We start from the raw sequence: 19,611 nt of genomic DNA on the forward strand, positions 1-19,611 counted from the left end.
CCTGCTTCCCATGTTGGATCGTTCTCTTCCCTTTTTGATTCTATCAGTTAGTATTTTCAGACACCAGTCTTGTTTATGCGATCCCTTTGACTCTTAGACTTATCAGTGTGATCGAATGTGAACTGAAATTGATCACTTGGACTAGTGAGATGGCATTGGTACATGCCACCTTGATGGGATTGTATTGGAATCCCCTGGCACATTTCTAACTCCATCATTTGGGGCAAGTCCGATTGAGCATGTCCCAAATTGTACATCTCCTCCTTCTCTTATTCCCACTCTTATATTTCACAGGGATCACTTTTCAGTTCAAATTTCAACACCTAAGAATAATTGTGTGTTAATTACAGAGTTCAACCATTAGTATTAACTAGAACAAAACAAAATACTAAAAGGGATAAAGTATTAAATTGTACATCAACAGTCAGGACAAGGGCTGATCAAGTCACCATTTCTCATAGTGTCCATTTCACTTCAACAGGTTTCCTTTTTGGTGCTCGGTTAGTTGTCACCAATCAGGGAGAACATATGATATTTTTCCCTTTGGGGCTGGCTTAATTCACTCAGTATGATGTTTTCCAGATTCCTCCATTTTGTTGCAAATGACCGGATTTCATTGTTTTTGACTGCTGTACAGTATTCTGTACAGTACATGTCCCATAATTTCTTTATCCAGTCTACTGTTGATGGGCATTTGGGTTGGTTCCAGGACTTAGCTATTGTGAATTGAGCTGCAATAAACATTAATGTGCAGACAGCTTTTTTGTTTGCTAATTTAATTTCCTTTGGGTAAATTCCAAGGAGTGGGATGGCTGGGTTGTATGGTAGGGTTATATTCAAGTTTCTGAGGAATGTCCAGACTGACTTCCATAGTGGCTTGACCAGTTTGCATTCCCACCAACAGTGGGTTAGTGTCCCTTTTCCTCCACATCCTCACCAGCATCTGTTGTTGGTAGATTTCTGAATGTGAGCCATTCTCACTGGGGTGAGGTGAAACCTCACTGTGGTTTTGATTTGCATTTCCCTGATTGCTAGTGATCTTGAACATTTTTTCATGTGTCTGTTGGCCATTTGGATTTCCTCTTTTGAAAAATGTCTATTGAGGTCCTTGACCCATCTCTTAAGTGGGTTGTTTGTTTTGATGTTGTGGAGTTTCTTGATTTCTTTGTAGATTCTGGTTATCAGCCCTTTATCTGTCTGCTTTTGATGGAGCCTTAGAGGCTTGAGATGGGTGTGGCCTGAGAGCTCTGTTTGGTTCCTCAGGGTTAAAGGTGTGCCAAAGGTGACACTACCAGGTTAGACGTGGTAAATCTCTCTCTCTCTTTCTTTCTTTCTTTTTTTTTTAAATTCAGAAAGGAAGTAATTCCACACAGCTGAGCAGAATTGAAGGTAGTTAGCAGGCTAATGATATACCCACAGGAGCTGGAGATTGGAAGCTCTTACTGCAAGGACCACACAGGGAATCTGTGCTGCTCTCAGTGTGGGCTCAAATTCTCCTGTAGTCTCCCACTGGTTTGCCAAGGTTACCGAATTGTAGCGTCTCTGGAGAGTACTCACGTGAATTCTGTGAGTTCTCTCTCCCACTGTCTCTTTTTACACAGTCTCAGTTCGTTAGCACCACACATTCACTAGTTCCTAATCTCCTGTTATTTCAGCCCCCTCCCCACTCCAGAGTCCGGTTTTTCTGCTTGGCTGAGGGTGGGTGCAGCCCTGAGGTCGCGCTGCTTATTACGTATGTCCAAAATGGCGCCTGCTCTTTGTCTTGCTCGCCTTTGAGAGGTGAGTGGAGAGAGAGAAACTCGTGTCCATACCAGTCACTTTTTTTTTTCTCTCTCTTCTAGTTAGCCTGGTGAACTTTTACCCACGGAGTTTCAAGCCTCGTTCTCTCTAGTCTCCTCTTTCCGCTTTCCCAATGGTGTCTCAGGCTATTGAGGTTCAGCTCACCTCGAGTTCCAGCACTGGTGCATTGATTCTGCTGCTGGTGTCCCAAGCCATGGGCTCCCATGCCCTCCATGCAGGTCCACCGTGAATCACTAGTTCTGGAAGAGTTTCTTCTGCTGTTTCTTCCCCTACTCTTCCTTGACCCTGCAGTATCTCCACTTTTATTAAACTGTCTCTTCCCGGACTATCAGTGTGCTCCCTTCCTATTCCGCCATCTTGCCGCTCTACCTGTTATTTCTAACTACCTTTTTCTATTACCCTTCCAGTGTTTGCTTTACCTATGGCAAGCACCTCAGCTTGCTGTAGTTCTTTACCTGGTGAGATAACCTATCACTTCATTCTTTAAATTTTATTTATAACAGTTGAGAAGATTTCACATATTTCATGTGTGCAGATACGGTAGCATAACGATCCTGGCCACACTGCCCTTCCATCTCCCTGTGCTCCCACCTTTGTCCTCCTTCCTTTCTGATTTTTTCTTTTAGTTTTTACAATAACATCCTTTCAGTTTATTTTATAAACACAAGTTTAAAACTCCATTAAATAAAGCTTTCAAAAAGCAGTAAGTAGAAAAACCACTGTTCCTCAAGAAAGTCAAATCTCAACATGTCAATTTCACTTACATATATTACATTTTTCGTAATCTGTATATTAATTACCACAAACCAGGGAAAACATGGTATTTACTTTTGGAGAATGTCTTATTTCACTAGGTATAATGATTTCTACTTGCACCTGTTTCATTGCAAAAGACAGGATTTCATTCTTTCTTTTTATGGCTGAGTATCATTCCATAGTACATATATGCCATATTTTCTTTTTCTTCTTAAATGATTTATTTATTTATTTGAAAGGTAGAGTTATAGACAGGCAGAGGCAGAGAGAGAGAGAGAGAGAGAGAGGTCTTGCATCTGCTGGTTCACTCCCCAAATGGCTGTAATAGCCAGAGCTGAGCTGATCTGAAGCCAGGAGACAGGAGCTTCTTCTGGGCCTCCCATGTGGGTGCAGGGGCCCAAGCACTTGGGCTATCATCTACTGCTTTTCCAGGCCACAGAAAGGAGCTGGATCAGAAGAGGGGCAGCTGGGACTCAAACCGGTGCCTATATACGATGCCCGCACTGCAGCCTTTTCTTTACCCACTACTCCACAGTGCCGGCTCCCGTATTTTTCTTTCTTTCTTTTTTTTCTTTTTGACAGGAAGAGTGGACAGTGAGAAAGAGAGAGAAAGGTCTTCCTTTTCCATTGGTTCACCCCCCAATGGCCACTGTGGCCGGCGCGTTGCGGCCAGCGCACTGCACTGATCCGAAGCCAGGAACCAGGTGCTTCTCCTGGTCTCCCATGCGGGTGCAGGGCCCAAGGACTTGGGCCCTCCTCCACTGCACTTCCGGGCCACAGCAGAGAGCTGGTGTGGAAGAGGAGCAACTGGGACAGAATCCGGCGCTCTAACCAGGACTAAAACCCAGGGTGCCAACCGCAGGCGGAGGATTAGCCTATTGAGCCATGGCGCCTGCCCTCCATATTTTCTTTTTCGCCAATCAGCTGATAAAATCTGGGTTGATTCTGTAACTTAGCTATTGTAAATTGAGCTGCAATAAACATGGAGGTAGAGATATTCTGCCTCTGCAGATTAGTGTAATGTCTGCTTTCCAGGAATATCTGGAGATGTATGGTGGATGTGGCCAGGGAGCTCTATTCAGTGCTCCAGGGTGAAGGGAGTGTTAAGGTGACACCCAGGTTGAGTGTGGTAAAACTCCTTTTTTTTTTTTTTTTTAAATCAGAGGGGAGGTTGTTCTGTTGGCATAGACAGCTCATTTCCTCTCCTCAAAAAGGACCAGTGCCTGGGCGCTGGCCCCAGTGGATATAATATTCATCCACACAGATGATCTGTGCAGTTCTTGGTATAACTAAATTCCCCAGCAATGTCCCTCACCAGGGAACCAGGGGGCCCTGCATGTGGAGCCTCCCATAGTGACTGCCCAAAGTCCCAGCCACACCCTGAGCCTTCCAATGCAGCCTCAGTGTTTTCACATTAGCACACAAGCCTCCTACAGACATGAGCAACCCCCTATCAGTTCTCCCTGCCAGACTCAGAGTCTCCACTTTGCCGGTTGCTGGGCACGGACATAAGCTGGTGCAGCTGTTACGTATGTCCAAAATGGTACCCGCTCTCTATTGCCTTGTTACAGGATGCCATTGCAAGGTGATTGGGGAAAGAGAAATGTACTCCCTCACCCCCTTTTTGTCTCTCCTCTAGTTTGGCAGGTACATTCTCCCCGACAGGGCTCTAAGTCAGATTCCCTTGTGGCTTTTCCTGCAGCTTTATCACCAGAGGCTGCTGTAGTCTGGTCTCACCTTGTTCTCCAGTGCTGGTGTGGAGGCTCTCAGCTGCTGGGGTCTTGATGTGCATGTCCACATCCTCCACTTAGGTGTGCTGTGTCCCCTAACCTGCGTGGTGTTTCCTCTGCTGGTTTCTCCCTAACTCTTCCCTGAGACTACACTCTCTCCACATTTTTTAAACTATCTTCTCCTAGACTAGTGTGGTAAACTGCCTCCCTACCGCCATCTTAATCCAATCTCCAATAGTCTCTTAATGGATTCTTTTTGTTCTTAACCTGGTAAGGTAATCTATCCCTTCATTCTTAAGTAAAACACGTATTAATGTATGCATTTACTCCCACAATGGAGTGACTGTGATTGACTCCTGGCTTTGGCTCCTGGCTCTAGCTTCCTGCTAATGCAAAACCCAGAAAGCAGCAGTAAGCAGCAGTAATGGCTCAAGCAATTGGGTTCTTGCAACTTATGTTGTAAAACTGGATTGAATTACTGGCTTCTGACTTCTGCCCAGTCCTGTTCTAACAACTGTGGGCATTTAGGGGGTGAACTGGAAGATGGGAATTCTCAGCATCAAATAAAATAAATAAATAAAATGGTCTATCAGTTAATGTCTGATTTTTTCAGTCTGTCTTCTCTGTTAATAACATTTTTTTTTTTGACAGGCAGAGTGGACAGTGAGAGAGAGAGACAGAGAGAAAGGTCTTCCTTTTCTGTTGGTTCACCCCACAATGGCCGCTGCGGCCGGCACGCTGCGGCCAGCTCACCGTGCTGATCCGAAGGCAGGAGCCAAGTGCTTCTCCTGGTCTCCCATGCGGGTGCAGGGCCCAAGGACCTGGGCAGTCCTCCACTGCACTCCCAGGCCACAGCAGAGAGCTGGACAGGAAGAGGAGCGACCGGGACAGAACCGGCGCCCCGACTGGGACTAGAATCCAGTGTGCCGGTGCCGCAGGTGGAGGATTAGCTTATTGAGCCGCAGCACCGGCCTGTTGATAACATTTTAAAATACTGTGGTTTTTTTTTTGCATTTTCTTTGCTTTACCTTAAATGCTTTCTGCCTATTCACTTCTTTTTATTCCTTTAAAAAATATTTATTTATTTATTTGAAATACAGAGTTAAAGTGATGGAGAGACAGAGAAAATTACATCTGTTGGTTCACTCTTCAGGTGGCCCCAATGTCTAGAGATGGCCCAGGCTGAAGCCAGGAGCCTAGGTGGCAGGTGGCTAAACACTTGGGCTATCTTCTGCTGCTTTCCCAGACACATTGGCAGGGAGCTGGATTGGAATTAGAGTAGCTGGGACTCAAAACAGCATCCATATGGGATGCAAGTATCACCGGTGGTGGCTTAACTCAGAGTACCACAATGCCAGCTCCTATTCATTGCCTTCTAGATAAAGTGTAGCTCAACCTATCATGTGACATTTGACTCTTTGCTATTTAATAATCTTTATCTCTTAATAAAACTCTTCTGTGATACTCAGATCAGGGCTACATTCTATCCTTCACAGAATGCAACATACTGGAAAACTGCCAGCCAATAAGTCCTGTCAAGGAAGTCTTACCTGCTTGACCCAGGTGTCTGGCACATTCTCATAATCTGAACTCAGGGCACAGCCTTTGAGTGTTAGATGTAGCGTATTTAATAGTTTCCTTTTTATTCTCCTTGGAGCAAGGTAAAAATGGATTTCCATTGCCCCGCATATCTCAGCAAAATTCCAAAGTGCTTGTTAACCTATCCTGCATGATAACAAGCAGTTGCCTAGGCTCTTCTCCAAGAAAGAGACTCTTTTGGGCTGCCGTGTAGTAAAAACTGTTAGGGCATTGACTAACTTAATCCTCAGGCCTTATCTCAGAATATTTGAAAGAAGAAGTAGGTAATATAGGCGAAGGAATTCTTATCTTGTCACTGGCTCCCAAATTGAGAAAAGAAGTTATGAGTCACATATATGTTATAAATTATATTGTACAAATTTGTCTTGCCTTCAGGCTATCCACATAATTCAATAAATAAAATCCAGGACAGTTTGTGCAGAAGGAATACAAATAAGGAAGGATGTTTTGTTGGGTAAACAAAGTTTGACAAAGTAGAGGTAGGAACAAATGTCATCTTTAAGGTCATGACTTAGTGTTTTTTATACACACAGACACATACATTTTTATAATAAGTTCCATTGTCACTCCCTCATGCTCCTATTGAAACTGTCAGTTTTCTACTGTACTTGTTTAAGATACATATGTAATAAATGAGTAAAAAAGAGAAATTTGAAGAAATAATAATTTCCAGGCTGCAGATTTTTAAAATTACTTGTCAGGAAGTTGTTCTCTGGAGCCGATATTGTAGTGCAATGAGTTAAGCCACACCTGTGACACCGGCATCCCATATGTGTGCAAGTTGAAGTCCTGGCTGCTCCACTTGCAATCCAGTCCCTGTAAACCACGTAGGATATCCGGATGGAGTGTCTGGCTCCTGGCTTTGGTCTGCCCCAGCCCTAACTTTTGCATCCATTTTGGAAGAACCAGTGAATATATTTCTCTCTTTCTCTGTTTATTCCCCTCTCTGTTACTCTGCCTTTCAAATAAATAAAATAAATCTTAAATTAAAGTTGCTCTGTATCAGGGGTTTTTGATTAGCAATGAGGTTACCGTCAGGCCTGTCTGATCACACATGCTCTAATTCTATATGTAGGTAATATGAAGGTATTAGTGGGGCTGGAGATGAAATCAAGTAATAGTAAAACACTAACAGAAAATCTTTGCTATAATCTTGAAGTCTACTGAGAGCACCAGATGAAGTACCTCTTACAGTGCTAAAACATTTGAAACAATGGCAGTGAAGGGACAATTCTAGTTAAGCAATTTCTCTGGCTTCTTTCACTGGAAGCCTATTTGTTTTTTCCCCTCTGTGACCTTTGTTCTCTCATTTTCTGGTACAACTGCTTTTGTAGAAGGATCAGCCAAGCTCAATGTCCCTGACTCAACAGCAGGACACTGGCTCTCACTGTCATGTTAAAGGGCAGAGGTCTGGGTTGCAAAATAGCAAGATTCAGGGCCCTTTAAAGCCAAAGTAACCCATTAGGCAGTCTGAGCGCTTTACAGAATCTCCATCCTAAAGTAAACATTACTTGAAAAATGATGGCATGTGCAAATAATTGGCAAGAACAAGAGTGAGAAGGAGGAACTAGTAAATTCATGGAGTACTTACATGTGATTTTCAACCTATTAGAATTTCCCTGAGACCTTTTTTTTTTTTTTAAGATTCTATTTATTTATCTGAGAGGTAGAGTCACAGACCAAGAGAGGGAAGAGACTGAGAGAAAGACCTTCCATTCACTGGTTCACTCCACAGATGGCTGCAATGGCCACCTGAGCCCATCTGAAACCAGGAGCCAGGAGCCAGGAGCCAGGAGCTTCTTCCATACTGGGGCCCAAGCACTTGGACCAACTTCTACTGCTGAGAATTGGATTGGAAGAGGAGCAGCCGGGACTAGAACTGGCGCCCCTATAGGATGCTGGCACTGCAGGCAGAGGTTTAGCCCACTATACCGCAGCACCGGCCCCTCCCTGAGACCTTGAAAGAGTCTTCCTCACTGGAGTCACATGATTATATTTGAACTCTAAAGATGAGCCACAGAGGGATGGCTCTGGAAGGAAGGGCTGGGAAGCAAGACATTAAGGAAGACCGGTGGCAACTCTCTTGAGGAGGGAGCATGGTGGTTGGGAGGGGTTAATAGAAATGCTGGCCGGCGCCGTGGCTCAATAGGCTAATTCTCTGCCTGCAGTGCTGGCACCCTGGGTTCTAGTCCCGGTTGGTGTGCCGGATTCTGTCTTGGTTGCCCCTCTTCCAGTCCAGCTCTCTGCTGTGGCCCGGGAAGGCAGTGGAGGATGGCCCAAGTGCTTGGGCCCTGCACCCGCATGGGAGACCAGGAGAAGCACCTGGCTCCTGGCTTTGGATCAGCGCGGTGCGCCAGCTGCAGCACGCTGGCCGCAGTGGCCATTGGAGGGTGAACCAATGGAAAAGGAAGACCTTTCTCTCTGTCTCTCTCTCTCTCTCACTGTCCACTCTGCCTGTCAAAAAAAAAAAATAGAAATGCTGAACATGATGAGGGTAGGAAAGAAGGCTTTGATGGGGTCTAGCAGTGACTAAGAAGCATCCAGAGCAGGAGTATCAGTAACAGAGCTGATGTTGCCTGAGTTCATGGAATACCTCCTCATGTGTAGCCTCCCAAGAAAGGCAGTGACATTCATGAGACCAGGAATATGGTCATACTGGCCTGGGGTAATCAGCTGGCTTTATGTACTAACCCCTGAGTTTATATTAGAATTTGTGATTTTAATGATAATTTGTTAATATTATTAATATTTCTATTGTAAACACTGCTTAATTCAGTGATTCTGTGCCTGGTTTCCAAGTATACTGGGGCACTCTGCAGTTTAACTCAGAATCCTAGGTTGCAGTCAGGGTGTCTGCTAGGGTTTGGATCATCTGAAGGCTTGAACGCATGGATCCATTCTGAAGATGGCTCACTCACATGCCTCACAACTTCACACTCATTCTTTGCAGGAGAAATCTGTTCTTTACCACATGGACCTGTGTGTAAGTGTGCTTGAGTGTTCTCAAAACATTTAAGATGGCTTTCTTAAGAGTGAGTGATTGAAGAGAGTGCAGTATCACCCATGACCTTATTTTATAAGTGACATTTTATCATTTTTTGTCTATTGTATTAGTTGTACAGGTCAGTCTTTTTTTTTTTTTTTTTTTTTTTTTTTTTTTTTTTTTTTTTTTTTTTTTTTACAGGCAGAGTGGACAGTGAGAGAGAGAGAGAGAAAGGTCTTCCTTTACCGTTGGTTCGCCCTCCAACGGCTGCTGCGGCCAGCGTGCTGTGGCTGGCACACTGTGCTGACCCGAAGCCAGGAGCCAGGTGCTTCTCCTGGTCTCCCATGGGGTGCAGGGCCCAGGCACTTGGGCCATCCTTCACTGCACTCCCTGGGCACAGCAGGAAGCTGGCCTGGAAGAGGGGCAGCTGGGACAGAATCCGGTGCCCTGACCGGGACTAGAACCCAGTGTGCCAGCGCCACAGGTGGAGGATTAGCCTATTGAGCTGCGGCACTGGCCTGGGTCAGTCCTGTATTTTTGTGAGAGGGGCTACATGGGGACATGAACACCAGGAGGCAAGAGTCATTGAGCGCTACGTTGGAGGTTGACTCCATTATCTGGAATTTATACACAGATTTCATAGAATATAAACTCCATAAAGGTAGAAATTTTTGAATTCTTTCTCACAGTTATAGCCTGAGTGGCTCCTAAATTGTAGGCACTCAATAAATATTTGTTAAATGAATGAATAAATGGACTCCTGGCTCAAAATCTCTTACGTGAAAGATTCTTTTGTTCCCTGGGTTTTGTAGGAACAAAAGATGTTTCTTCAAAGAGTTTGGGGGATGAAGAGATTAGATGACATCCAGCAGGGATTTGCAAGAACATTCTGGAGGGATATATTGATAATGTTGCTAATAAATGGTCACGATGCTGTTGTTAAATGAGTGCCTGATTCTGTATTAGAACCTTCTTTTAATCTATGTCACATTATGTGTATAACTTTTTACTTATGCATTGTGATAAAGGGTAAAGAATTACAATACAGACACTATGAAGAAGATTAACATTCACATGCACACCTACATGTTGTTGCTCTAGGATATAAATGGGAAGGAAACCAAGAGATTGCTAGAATGTCAGATTGGGTCTCTTGTAGAAAAGTGCCTGGCATAATCTCGACACTTAAATTACACGCTGGCAGAGAATAGACAGTGTAAGTTTATCATGAGACTGTATTTTAGAAAGAGAGGAGTCAGGGCAGTATTTAGAAAGAGAACAGTCTTGGTAGTATTCAAAAGCTGCCAAAGATATAAGAGGAAAGGGCTATGTATGCTCCGCTTCTTGATGGCAGGGGAATTGTGTCATGTGCTGTCATTTTTGATATCTGCTGGGATCTACACTTCCAAAGACAGAAGATTAACTTGTGCAAAGCCATGTGACCATCACCACCAATCAAACCATGTATTATCCCTGAGGAACTTTGTGGGATTTATTTATTTATTTGTTCTTACTGCTGGAAGCCTTTGGGGAGATTCTGCCACCACTTCAAGATCTCCATCCTAGACATCATTTTTCTTCCTTGAAGATGCTGCATGTGTGTGAGGTACTAGGAAGAAAGGAATCATTTCTAGAAAAAGCCTAACTGTTTATTTCTTGATGGTTTACAGAGGGATGCTTATCTCTTTACATCTTCTCAGGAGGGTCTGCAAAGTAGCTTCAGCTGATCTCTGGACACTGATACAGGGGTCTTGCCGAAGTGCTTGGAGCCCTGAAGTTGAAAGAATAGCACAGTTAAGGAAATGGGGAGTCAGAGCCAGCAAGAAGAAAAACCCAAACCACAGCCCAATTTATGCAGCCCTGCATAGCTCACTACTGAATGTCAGCCCTAAAGAGTAGGACTTGGACCTACATGTTGAGACACTATTTTTATAATTAAAATAGAAGAAGAGAAAATCCTGACCTTGTGATCAATAGATTACACAATTAGAATATTGTAGTCTGTTGGAAAGAATGCCTGCAAAGGGGCAGAGTAAAGGTTGCTTTATACTCTGGAGAAATTCCAGTACCTGCAGGGCATCAGAGACAATAATCAGGTACTAAGATTTTCAGTTTTTGGGTTCATATAGGACTTACAGCAGCAATAGTTTCTCTTTCCATAAGACGTTAACAACATACCAGGCAGAAACTAGGGTTAGTACTCACGTGTGGTCAGTTGTTCTCTATCTAATAACTCCACATATTGGCTGGTCAAATTGAGAACAATGGCATCTAAAGTCAACAGGAGAATAAATTACTGATTTCATTACAGGTGAAAAGTAGATAAGGTTAACTCAGCTGCTCACCAGAAGGAAAACTGGTCTGGCCAGTGAATGAACAAATTATATAACCCCTTTTGCATCACTTTGGTGATATAATGGTGCATTCTTTTGGCTCTTCAGTGCTATTTTTGAAAGTGGTCACTCATCCAAATTGTATTGGCAAAGTTCACACAATGGTCTTCCAAGGGAACCAGTTATTGCCAGGGTTTCAAATCTATGTAGATATGGACCCTGTTTTATAAAGCTTCCATGATCCATTAATGAAACCTTGGATTTTAATTAATTTTTAAAGGTAGGTCTGTTGATTGTGAGCTGCATTAGTGGGGACAGCTTTCAAGATAAGACTTAGAATTTCATAATGGAAGGATCATCAGAGATTCATCTTTTCTTTTTTTATTTTATAGATAAGACAGAGAGGTAAGAGGGAAGTGAAGTCAGTTGTCCAGAATAACACAGTGGCATCAAGGCTGGCTGGCTGTCACATCAACAAACTACACTTCCACCATGTTGCTGTACAAACTCTCAGCATGAACTGAGCATAGGCTATTGAGCTTGGTTTACTTTTGTATTAAGGGGTGAAATGACGGAAAGTATGTCTGCAGGGACAGCAGGCTTGAAGCAACGACTTAGGGAAAAGAAGGAGCAATGATTTTGAACCAGAAGAAGCACGCAGGCCTGGTAGGGAGATTCATCTGTTGGGAAGGGGAGTGAGTGTTGCTAAGTCAGGAGAAGTTACACGTTTTCATTTGCAAGAGAAAGAAAACAAGTTTGCTTCAGGAAAGCTGTTTTAACACATAAAATGAATTTTCTCCAGGCCTTTTAATTTGTTTTCTTTTAGTCATACCAGTGCACACTGGAGTAGCTTCCAAAGCAACACTTGATGGAAAAGAGCAGTTGAACCTGAGTAGGAAAAGAGGGTGTGAGCTCACCTGTGAGTTTGACAGCTGCACTCCTGATCATCTCCCAGTTGCTGGTGAAGAAGGTGAATGAGTGTGTGTGTAGGATCCACAGAATCTCCTGGTTTTTCTTTGCCTAGAAGAGGTAAAGTGTATTTGGCAAAGTTCACACGACTGGAAGTGACCTCCGGCATCCTCAGCAGGGAACTAGAAAGGACAGTGAGTGATGTTGCAGCCACACATTATTGATTGAAAGACGTCTTATGGCTATTTTGATCTCTGTATAATCAGGGGTTTAAGGGACTGTTCAATAGATGTGAATTTCAGAAACCTAGGAGAACAGATCCAAGTCATGACTTGGGAAAGGAGCAGAGGGTAATGTGGCAGGACACCAGGAATCACTGCTATCCTTGCAAGATACTTCTGGTTTTGTCTAGAGATTCCTTGCTATGTGGTTTGCCCTTCTGAGATTTGTGGAGTCTTATCCTGATGTTTTGGAGGCAGCATCTACTGTACACTCACCAGTTTCACACAGAATTGCCTGTAGAAATCCCTGGCCCGTGGTAGATCCTGATCAAGGAGACGGTCTAATACTCCGTAGAGTTCCTGCAGCCCCAGGAAAGGAACGCAGACAATCAAGACATCACGGCAGGCCTAGAAAACAGTTCCTGTGTCACAACCATGATGCTAGGATCCTCTTCTGGAAGAAAGAAATGCTCTTTAGTATTGGGAAAGGAGGAATAAAAGTCAGAGGTGTGAAGGGCTTTGCTGTCATTGCTGGTGCTTTCCCACTATCAAGGACGGAAGAATAACTTGGGAAGAGATGACAAGAAATAATCCAGAATGGTAGAAAAGATTTCCTGGTTCATCTGGCTTAATAGTCCAGCCAGACTGGTTTGCCAGTACTTCTCAGCTGAGGGGAGAGGAGGAGGTGCAGGTGCCTGTGGAGGGCCACTTACAGTGCCAATCTTGGGATTGGGATCCCAGAGGTGGAGAAGGAATGAAATCATGCTCTTTTTTATTTCTTCAGCGAAAAATCCCTTCCATCTTTTTCCTGCTAAGGATGACAGATTCTCAAACAGTAAGATGGCCGTCAGTCTCACATCATCCTGCTCCTGTGGTGACAAATGCATGTGGTGGGTGAATATCATCTCACAGAATCTTCCTTGCGAGTACCGTGTGGCTTCCATCTCACCCCACCCCACTTCAGCAAAGGTAGGCTGGATTCCAGGCCTTTGCGACCTTGTCACAGCCTCTGTATGTTCCAAAAATGCTGTACCCTCCCCAGATGCTGTCAGTGTGTCCTACAGTTAATAAACCCTGGGGTTGGTGTTGACAGGGTGCCATAGACCTGGAGACTGGACTCCTGTCTTTGAGTAGCTAGCAGGAAAATGTTTTCACAGGAAGGATAAACAGGGGTGCCTACAGCAGACTGGGGACAGCTTGTGCTTCCTGCTAGTTGTGTGTTTTTAACATATAAATCTGATTAGATTGATAGCTTAGAGTTACTGGGATTTTACGCCAAATACTAGGACTCTCTCCAAGATGACAAATACTTTCTGAAGGGATTACCGTCAGCTCAAGGATTTGGACCTTGGGTGTCAGAGAGAGGTTAAGCAAGTAAGTGCCCAGCCCTACTTTAAGTATGTGAGGACACGAAAGTTCAGGTGGTAGAGGAAGCTGGCCTCCTGCTATCTTACATTATGGACTTTGCTTGTATGGTTCAGAGTTCCAACTGAAAGAAAGGAAGGAAGGAAGAACTTAGATGAATAAGTTATTATTTCTTCCCCCAGGTCTAGGAAAGTAGTTTAAAATACCCCTATGAACACAGAGGGGAAAAAAGGAAAACTGGTCCTAAGTAGTTAGTTAAACAATAAACCAAAAGGAAGTTAATATAAAAATAATAAATAAAAAAATAAAGATGACTTATTGGAAAAAAGGCCAGAAAGGCTAAATAAATATATGAAATGTGATCTTGTATGATAGAAATAAAAGTAGAATGATGTTCATTTAAATAGATTAGTGATAAGGTCAAGACATTATTAAAAGATCTCTTTTTTATAAAATGAAAGCAAACCAAAAACAAAACGCTAAAAAGATAGAGGTATTTTCTTTTTTTTGGTCAGAACAAAACATCGTTTATTTTTATTTTATTTGCTTGCATTTCATAAACACAGAGAGGTGTTTTCTTAAAAAACAAAATTTTAGAGTTTTCTAAAAGTCAGTGGTCTAATGATAAGTCCAGGAAGAAGCAAACAATGAGGATGATGAGCAAGCAGAAAAAATAAGTGTCAGAAGTTCACTGGGTGGGGGCAGAGATATTTGAGGGCATCTAGTCAGTGTCTTCCCTTTTATATGAGAAAGCAGAGTTTCAGAGAGTAAAATGATTGCTCAGGGACAGGGTGGGAACATTAGCAAGAAGGTGCAGGAACATGAGGGGCCGCCATGTTCTCTGTTCTTCTATTTCCTTGAAGTGGTCCCACATTTTGGGAATTCCAAGGAAATACTTGAATATTCACAGGAAATAAAAAAAGAGAAAACTTGGTGAGTACAAATGGTGTCCTTAAGTCTATTTATGAAAATACAGGGGTGAAGAATCACAGAATTAACTGTAATTGTATAAAGAGTAATATTAGAGAACAACTAGCATGTGATTACTACATCCCAAATTTGGTCAAACTTTATTTTATGCAAATGTGAGGAACTTGAGATCTAACAGGAATGAGAATGGCATGATTTTAGGTTTCCTCTCTTTTTTTCTTCTGTATAAACACTGAGAAACACTGTCTTGAGCACAAACTGTTAGGCAAATTTGTGATTTACTGGAGGCTCCGGTCTAAGAGAATGATTACTACTGGGTCACCAGTAACTCAGAAAACCTAACAGATGGTGCTGTAGCGATGATTTCAGCCTTTTCTTTTGGTAGTTTATCATCAATCATCTTCATATTGAAGAAAAAAACACAATCACTTTCTTCTTGCAACAGAAGATACAAAATGTGGAGGGAGATCAATAAGCAGTTTTGAGGATGAAGTGAGAATTAAAAGTGAGTTGGTAAATTGGAGAAAATAATTAGAAATAGTCAGGAAGCAGCTTTCAAAGATCAGGTTTAGGGTAATTAAGTGAGAAATACAAAACTGAATTATTAACTGTGAGTATATAGTGCAGATTCAAGTCTTGAGTTCCATATGGGTAACAAATTGAGAAAGTGAGGAGGAAGGGGCAAGTTTAAAGAAAAATGGAGCAAATAAGTAAGATAAGGTTAGACTTGAGAGGCAATTTTTTCTTTTCGTTGTATTCAATACTCCTAGGGCCTCATTTAGACACACAACCCAGTCATTGGCTTGTAAAATATTTAATGAGCAGAAAAATTAGGTTTGTGAAGAATAATGAAGGAAATGAAGACTTTTCAATCTGGAGATTCAAAGGTAAATAGGTAATTTAATAAAACTTTGACGTTTATGAAGGATGCACTGGGGGGAAGGAAACTAGCAGTTTTCCATCTTCTCTGACAACAGAACAAGAGCAGACAGGTTTAGATGACAAAATAATAGATTTGAATTAGACGTAAAATAGATTTTGACATTGATGGCAGTGAATAAAGGAAAAATAAATACCAAAATCTAGTTCTCAGGGACATATAAAGGAAAAGGACCCTTCTCTGCCTAGGATAGCCAATTGATCTTTTTTTAAAATGAGGCAGTAGATTAGATCAGGGGTTTGGCAGATTTTGCCTGTGCAAGAGGCTGGCCAGTAAATAATTTAGACTTTGGTTCTGCTGGTGTGGCGTGAAAGTAGCCCTAGACAGTATATAACCAATAGGTGTTCTAATAAAACTTTATTTATAAAGTTGGCCAAGGGCCAGAATTGGACCATGGGCTGTAGTTTACTGACTTCCGGATGAAATGAGTCTTTGCATCTTGGAAGTGGAGAAGACAGTGTTGGAGACAGCATTGTTGTGAGGTAGGCTCTTGTGCAGCCTTGAGTACTGCCATAATTTGTGTTTTTCCCTAAGCAAACCTTGAGATGAAGATTTGGAAGTACAAGTAACTTATTTGGAAGGGTTGCTGAAAAAGCATGCTGGGAAAGTGGGAATGAGAAAGGGAGGGGAAAAAAGCTAAGACAAAGATTATTAACGAGTGTGTTACCTTTATGAGCAAATGGAGCTCAAGCTGCCTAAGTACTGAGGAAGCTAGGGATTTAGCTACAAACTCCTGTTTCCCTCCGTCTGAAGGTTTTTTCCAGAGTCACTCTTCCCCCAACAGCTCTGGCCCACACTGCTTAGAGCTATTATGGTTCCTAGGCTGGGGATCACCCACTGGCAGACACACGAAGGCAACAGTCTGCATGGATGTTACATGAAGGTGGCCTCTGGTGCAGGGCAAGGAATCTGCGGGGGAGGGGGAGAGGCTGACATTGTCTTCTACAAGCACTACCTGAACCTCTTCCTGCTCACTCACTTCTTCTGGGGAGGGAAGCTTCCTGAACAGGCTCACTTACATCTTCAAAGAAGGTTCTAGTCTGCAGCACGATTTCTTTGAAGTAGAAGCTCACATCTCTGTCTGTGAGTAGCTCCAGGATCCTTTTGAGCGCCTTCAGGCTCTCACAGACGACTTCGGTGCGAGCCAAGTGATAGAGGCCTCTGATGATGGATTCTAGCATTAGCTGTTTGTGCTTCTTCACCTATTTTGAAATAAGGCCCCTTAATCTGGGAAATTGTTCTGTGTTTATCTGGAGGCCCCAGATGAGGAAATTAAAATTCTGTTAGAGTCACAAGTGCTTCAACTCAAGAGCCACCAGTTCAGCAATTTATTTGGATTTTCATTTAATATCTTGCAACTACTAGGGTAGTGGGTTAGTAAATGCTTATTTCAAAACTTTATTCAGATAGACTATATTCCCCAAGAACACCTTTTACCTTGTGAGGGGCTCCAGACGCTGTGTTGCCAAGTCCTCGGATGGCCATTTGCCTCAGCGTGGCATTGGAGTCCCAGGCACTCTGATCCATCAAGATCAGTACCTCCCGCAGATTCCCATGCTTCCAAAGGATCGACTCCTTCATGAGCTGAAATCAACACACTCCTCCCCTTTAGTTAGGCGAGTGGCCTCCTTTCAGGAAGCTGCCAAAGGCATAAGGACTACAAATACAGAGAGCTCCTTGCTGCTTATAGAGCAGAGGAAGAAGCCCTTGCAGGAATCAGCATGTCTTGCAGAAGCTAAGCTCTAGGTGTGAACAGCCCACAGCCAAGGCTATGGGATGATGGGAACAGGATACTAGTCTAAATGAACAGGTGGGGCAGAGAAAACAGGAATTACTGATGATGTCTCTCCCCTGGATTGGCTGGGCTCATCTTTATACCAGAGTTGGAAGGGTCAGTAATATTATATATGGTGGTTACTGTTTGCTTTTTACCCTCCCAGATTTATTCCCCTCCCTTCTTTGCCCTGGAAGATTGATTTCTGCAGACCAGAAGGCAGGAGGCGGCTGAGAGTGATTACTGCCTGCTACTTTGCTCCTGGTGTAGGTATCTCAGGCAATAGCTGGTCCTTCCACTACTGAAATGTCACCATGAAGACCTCGCTTCCATGCTTCCAGCTCTTTCTGAGCTGTAGACCCTGAGAGAACTACTCCAAAGGGACCCCGTGAGCATGCTCTGATGGCTGCTCTCTCTTGCCTCAGAGAAGAAAGCTGTGCCGGTTATCCGGTAGTTCTCTGATGAGGAGGTGAGAGATGAGAACAATTGCTCCATGATTTCCAGTATGACTCCGTGTTGCCACACTGCCATGCTCCTAGAAAAGGAAGATTTTAGCAGAGAGTATTTTTTTTTAGGACAATGAGGAAATCTTAGTCTACTTGTTCATCAGACAAATAATTTACCTAAAAAGAAAAACTTGATCAAAAGATCACAAACCTTAAACTTTAAAATAGCCTATCCAGGGGTTCAATTTAAATGTAGTTTTTCTAAATTTGCTCACTTGATTTGTTTTTTGAAGGGTGTTGGGGGTTTGGGACAGATCTTGGCATCTCTTACCACTCTCTTTTGCTCTTATTTCCCTGTTCTCCATTGACTAAAAATCATAAGTGGGTCAGTTACTGTCAGCAAAGTTGCCTATATTACATTTCGATTTTTTTGGATTTGGTTTTCTTCTTGGTATCTGCATATTACCTGGCCAGTGCACATACTCCTATGTGATGGGTAGCAGGACTGCTGAGTAGGCCCCATAAGTTGTCCCCCTCATCAGATTCTTTTGCAAGGCCTTCTTTCATGGCTTGGGTTTGCAAACATTTCAGTGTTGCAGTTGAGAGCCTAAAAGGAGAAAGTCCGTTGCTGTCAAGAGCTTAATGGAGACAGTCAGCATTTGCAAAAGCAAGCCAACTCCATACAGGGAATTTCACAATTTCTGTTCCCCATAATGATCCATCACTCCTGGATCATTGGATGTTCTGCAAAGGAAACACAGGCAGACTTGCTCTCACACTTTAGCCTTGGTGTTAAAGTAGACATTCGGATAGCTTGAGCCAGCAAATAATGCCTCAAAATCTCATCAATGCCCCATGACAAAAAAAGCCCTGAGAATGAAAGTGAAAAATATTGTATTTCATTGATTCTAGAATACTGTATTTGAAATCAAGATGTCTCCTGCATTATATGGTGTGTTACAATTATTGTTGACCAGGTGGTAGCTTTAATGTAGTTGCTGTTGTCTGTGCAGTGACATGGACATGCATGGATTTAGATAGAGCTCTTTTCACTGCTGTCATTTTAGTAAAGTTACATGTATTATTGGGATTGCGTGTATTGAGTATAAATGCTGTTTATAATATCTTCATTTTGTGAGTGTTCAGCTTAGCAGTTAAGATATGCACATTCCACATGATAGTACTTGGGTTTGACCCCTGACTCTGGCTCTTGTTTCCAGTTTCCTGAAAATGCATACTCTGGAAGGTGATGATGGCTCAAGTAATTGAGTTCTTGCCACCCCTATGGGAGACCTGGACTGAGTTCCTGGCTCCTGCTTTGTATTCAGCCTAACCCTAGCTCAGCCCCAGGCATTGAAGGCATTGCAGGAGTGGGCCAGCAGATTGGAGTTCTTTCTGTCTGCTTGTCTGTGCCTTCCAAGCAAACAAGTGAAATTTAAAATGTCTTTAAAATAGTTACATGATGACTTAACATTGCAATGAAAAGTTATACGAAAGGACAGAGAAACAGAATGATACAATATAGGATGAACATTTATACCTCATAATCTACAAGTATTTTTTGATAAATACAAAATAAAACTTTGGTAGTATAAGAAACCATTAATTCATGACTTAATTTGGAGTCTTGATTATTACAGAATGTCAGCTTTTCTAGAAAGCTTTCAGTGAAGGAAAGCAAAGATGTATAGAGTTAGTTCTCTAGGGAAGAAGGGAGAGGCCTGTATTCCTTATGTGACTGTTCTGGGTGCTGACTCAGGGAACAGGAACTGCAAGGGCTGATATAGCTTAAGCACAGTAGAACCTTGTTTCCTCACAGGTATTT

The 19,611-nt window shown here is 42.8% G+C and overlaps 1 protein-coding gene across 1 annotated transcript in view; it reads right to left on the bottom strand.

Annotated features, from left to right (window-relative positions):
* Window positions 1-10,532: 10,532 nt before the first annotated feature.
* MROH2B (maestro heat like repeat family member 2B) overlaps window positions 10,533-19,611 on the bottom strand; it is a 62,338-nt gene continuing 53,259 nt past the window's right edge. The window contains exons 34-42 of the mRNA XM_062212011.1: window positions 18,253-18,393; window positions 17,761-17,875; window positions 17,004-17,150; window positions 16,586-16,768; window positions 13,045-13,200; window positions 12,608-12,739; window positions 12,119-12,221; window positions 11,074-11,139; window positions 10,533-10,639 (exon numbers count right to left, since the gene is read on the bottom strand). Of these exons, the coding sequence (XP_062067995.1) occupies window positions 10,533-10,639; window positions 11,074-11,139; window positions 12,119-12,221; window positions 12,608-12,739; window positions 13,045-13,200; window positions 16,586-16,768; window positions 17,004-17,150; window positions 17,761-17,875; window positions 18,253-18,393 (1,150 nt within the window). The remainder of the gene's footprint in view (window positions 10,640-11,073; window positions 11,140-12,118; window positions 12,222-12,607; window positions 12,740-13,044; window positions 13,201-16,585; window positions 16,769-17,003; window positions 17,151-17,760; window positions 17,876-18,252; window positions 18,394-19,611) is intronic.

Source organism: Lepus europaeus, chromosome 15, assembly GCF_033115175.1.
Source record: "Lepus europaeus isolate LE1 chromosome 15, mLepTim1.pri, whole genome shotgun sequence".
NCBI classification, from domain to species: domain Eukaryota; kingdom Metazoa; phylum Chordata; class Mammalia; order Lagomorpha; family Leporidae; genus Lepus; species Lepus europaeus.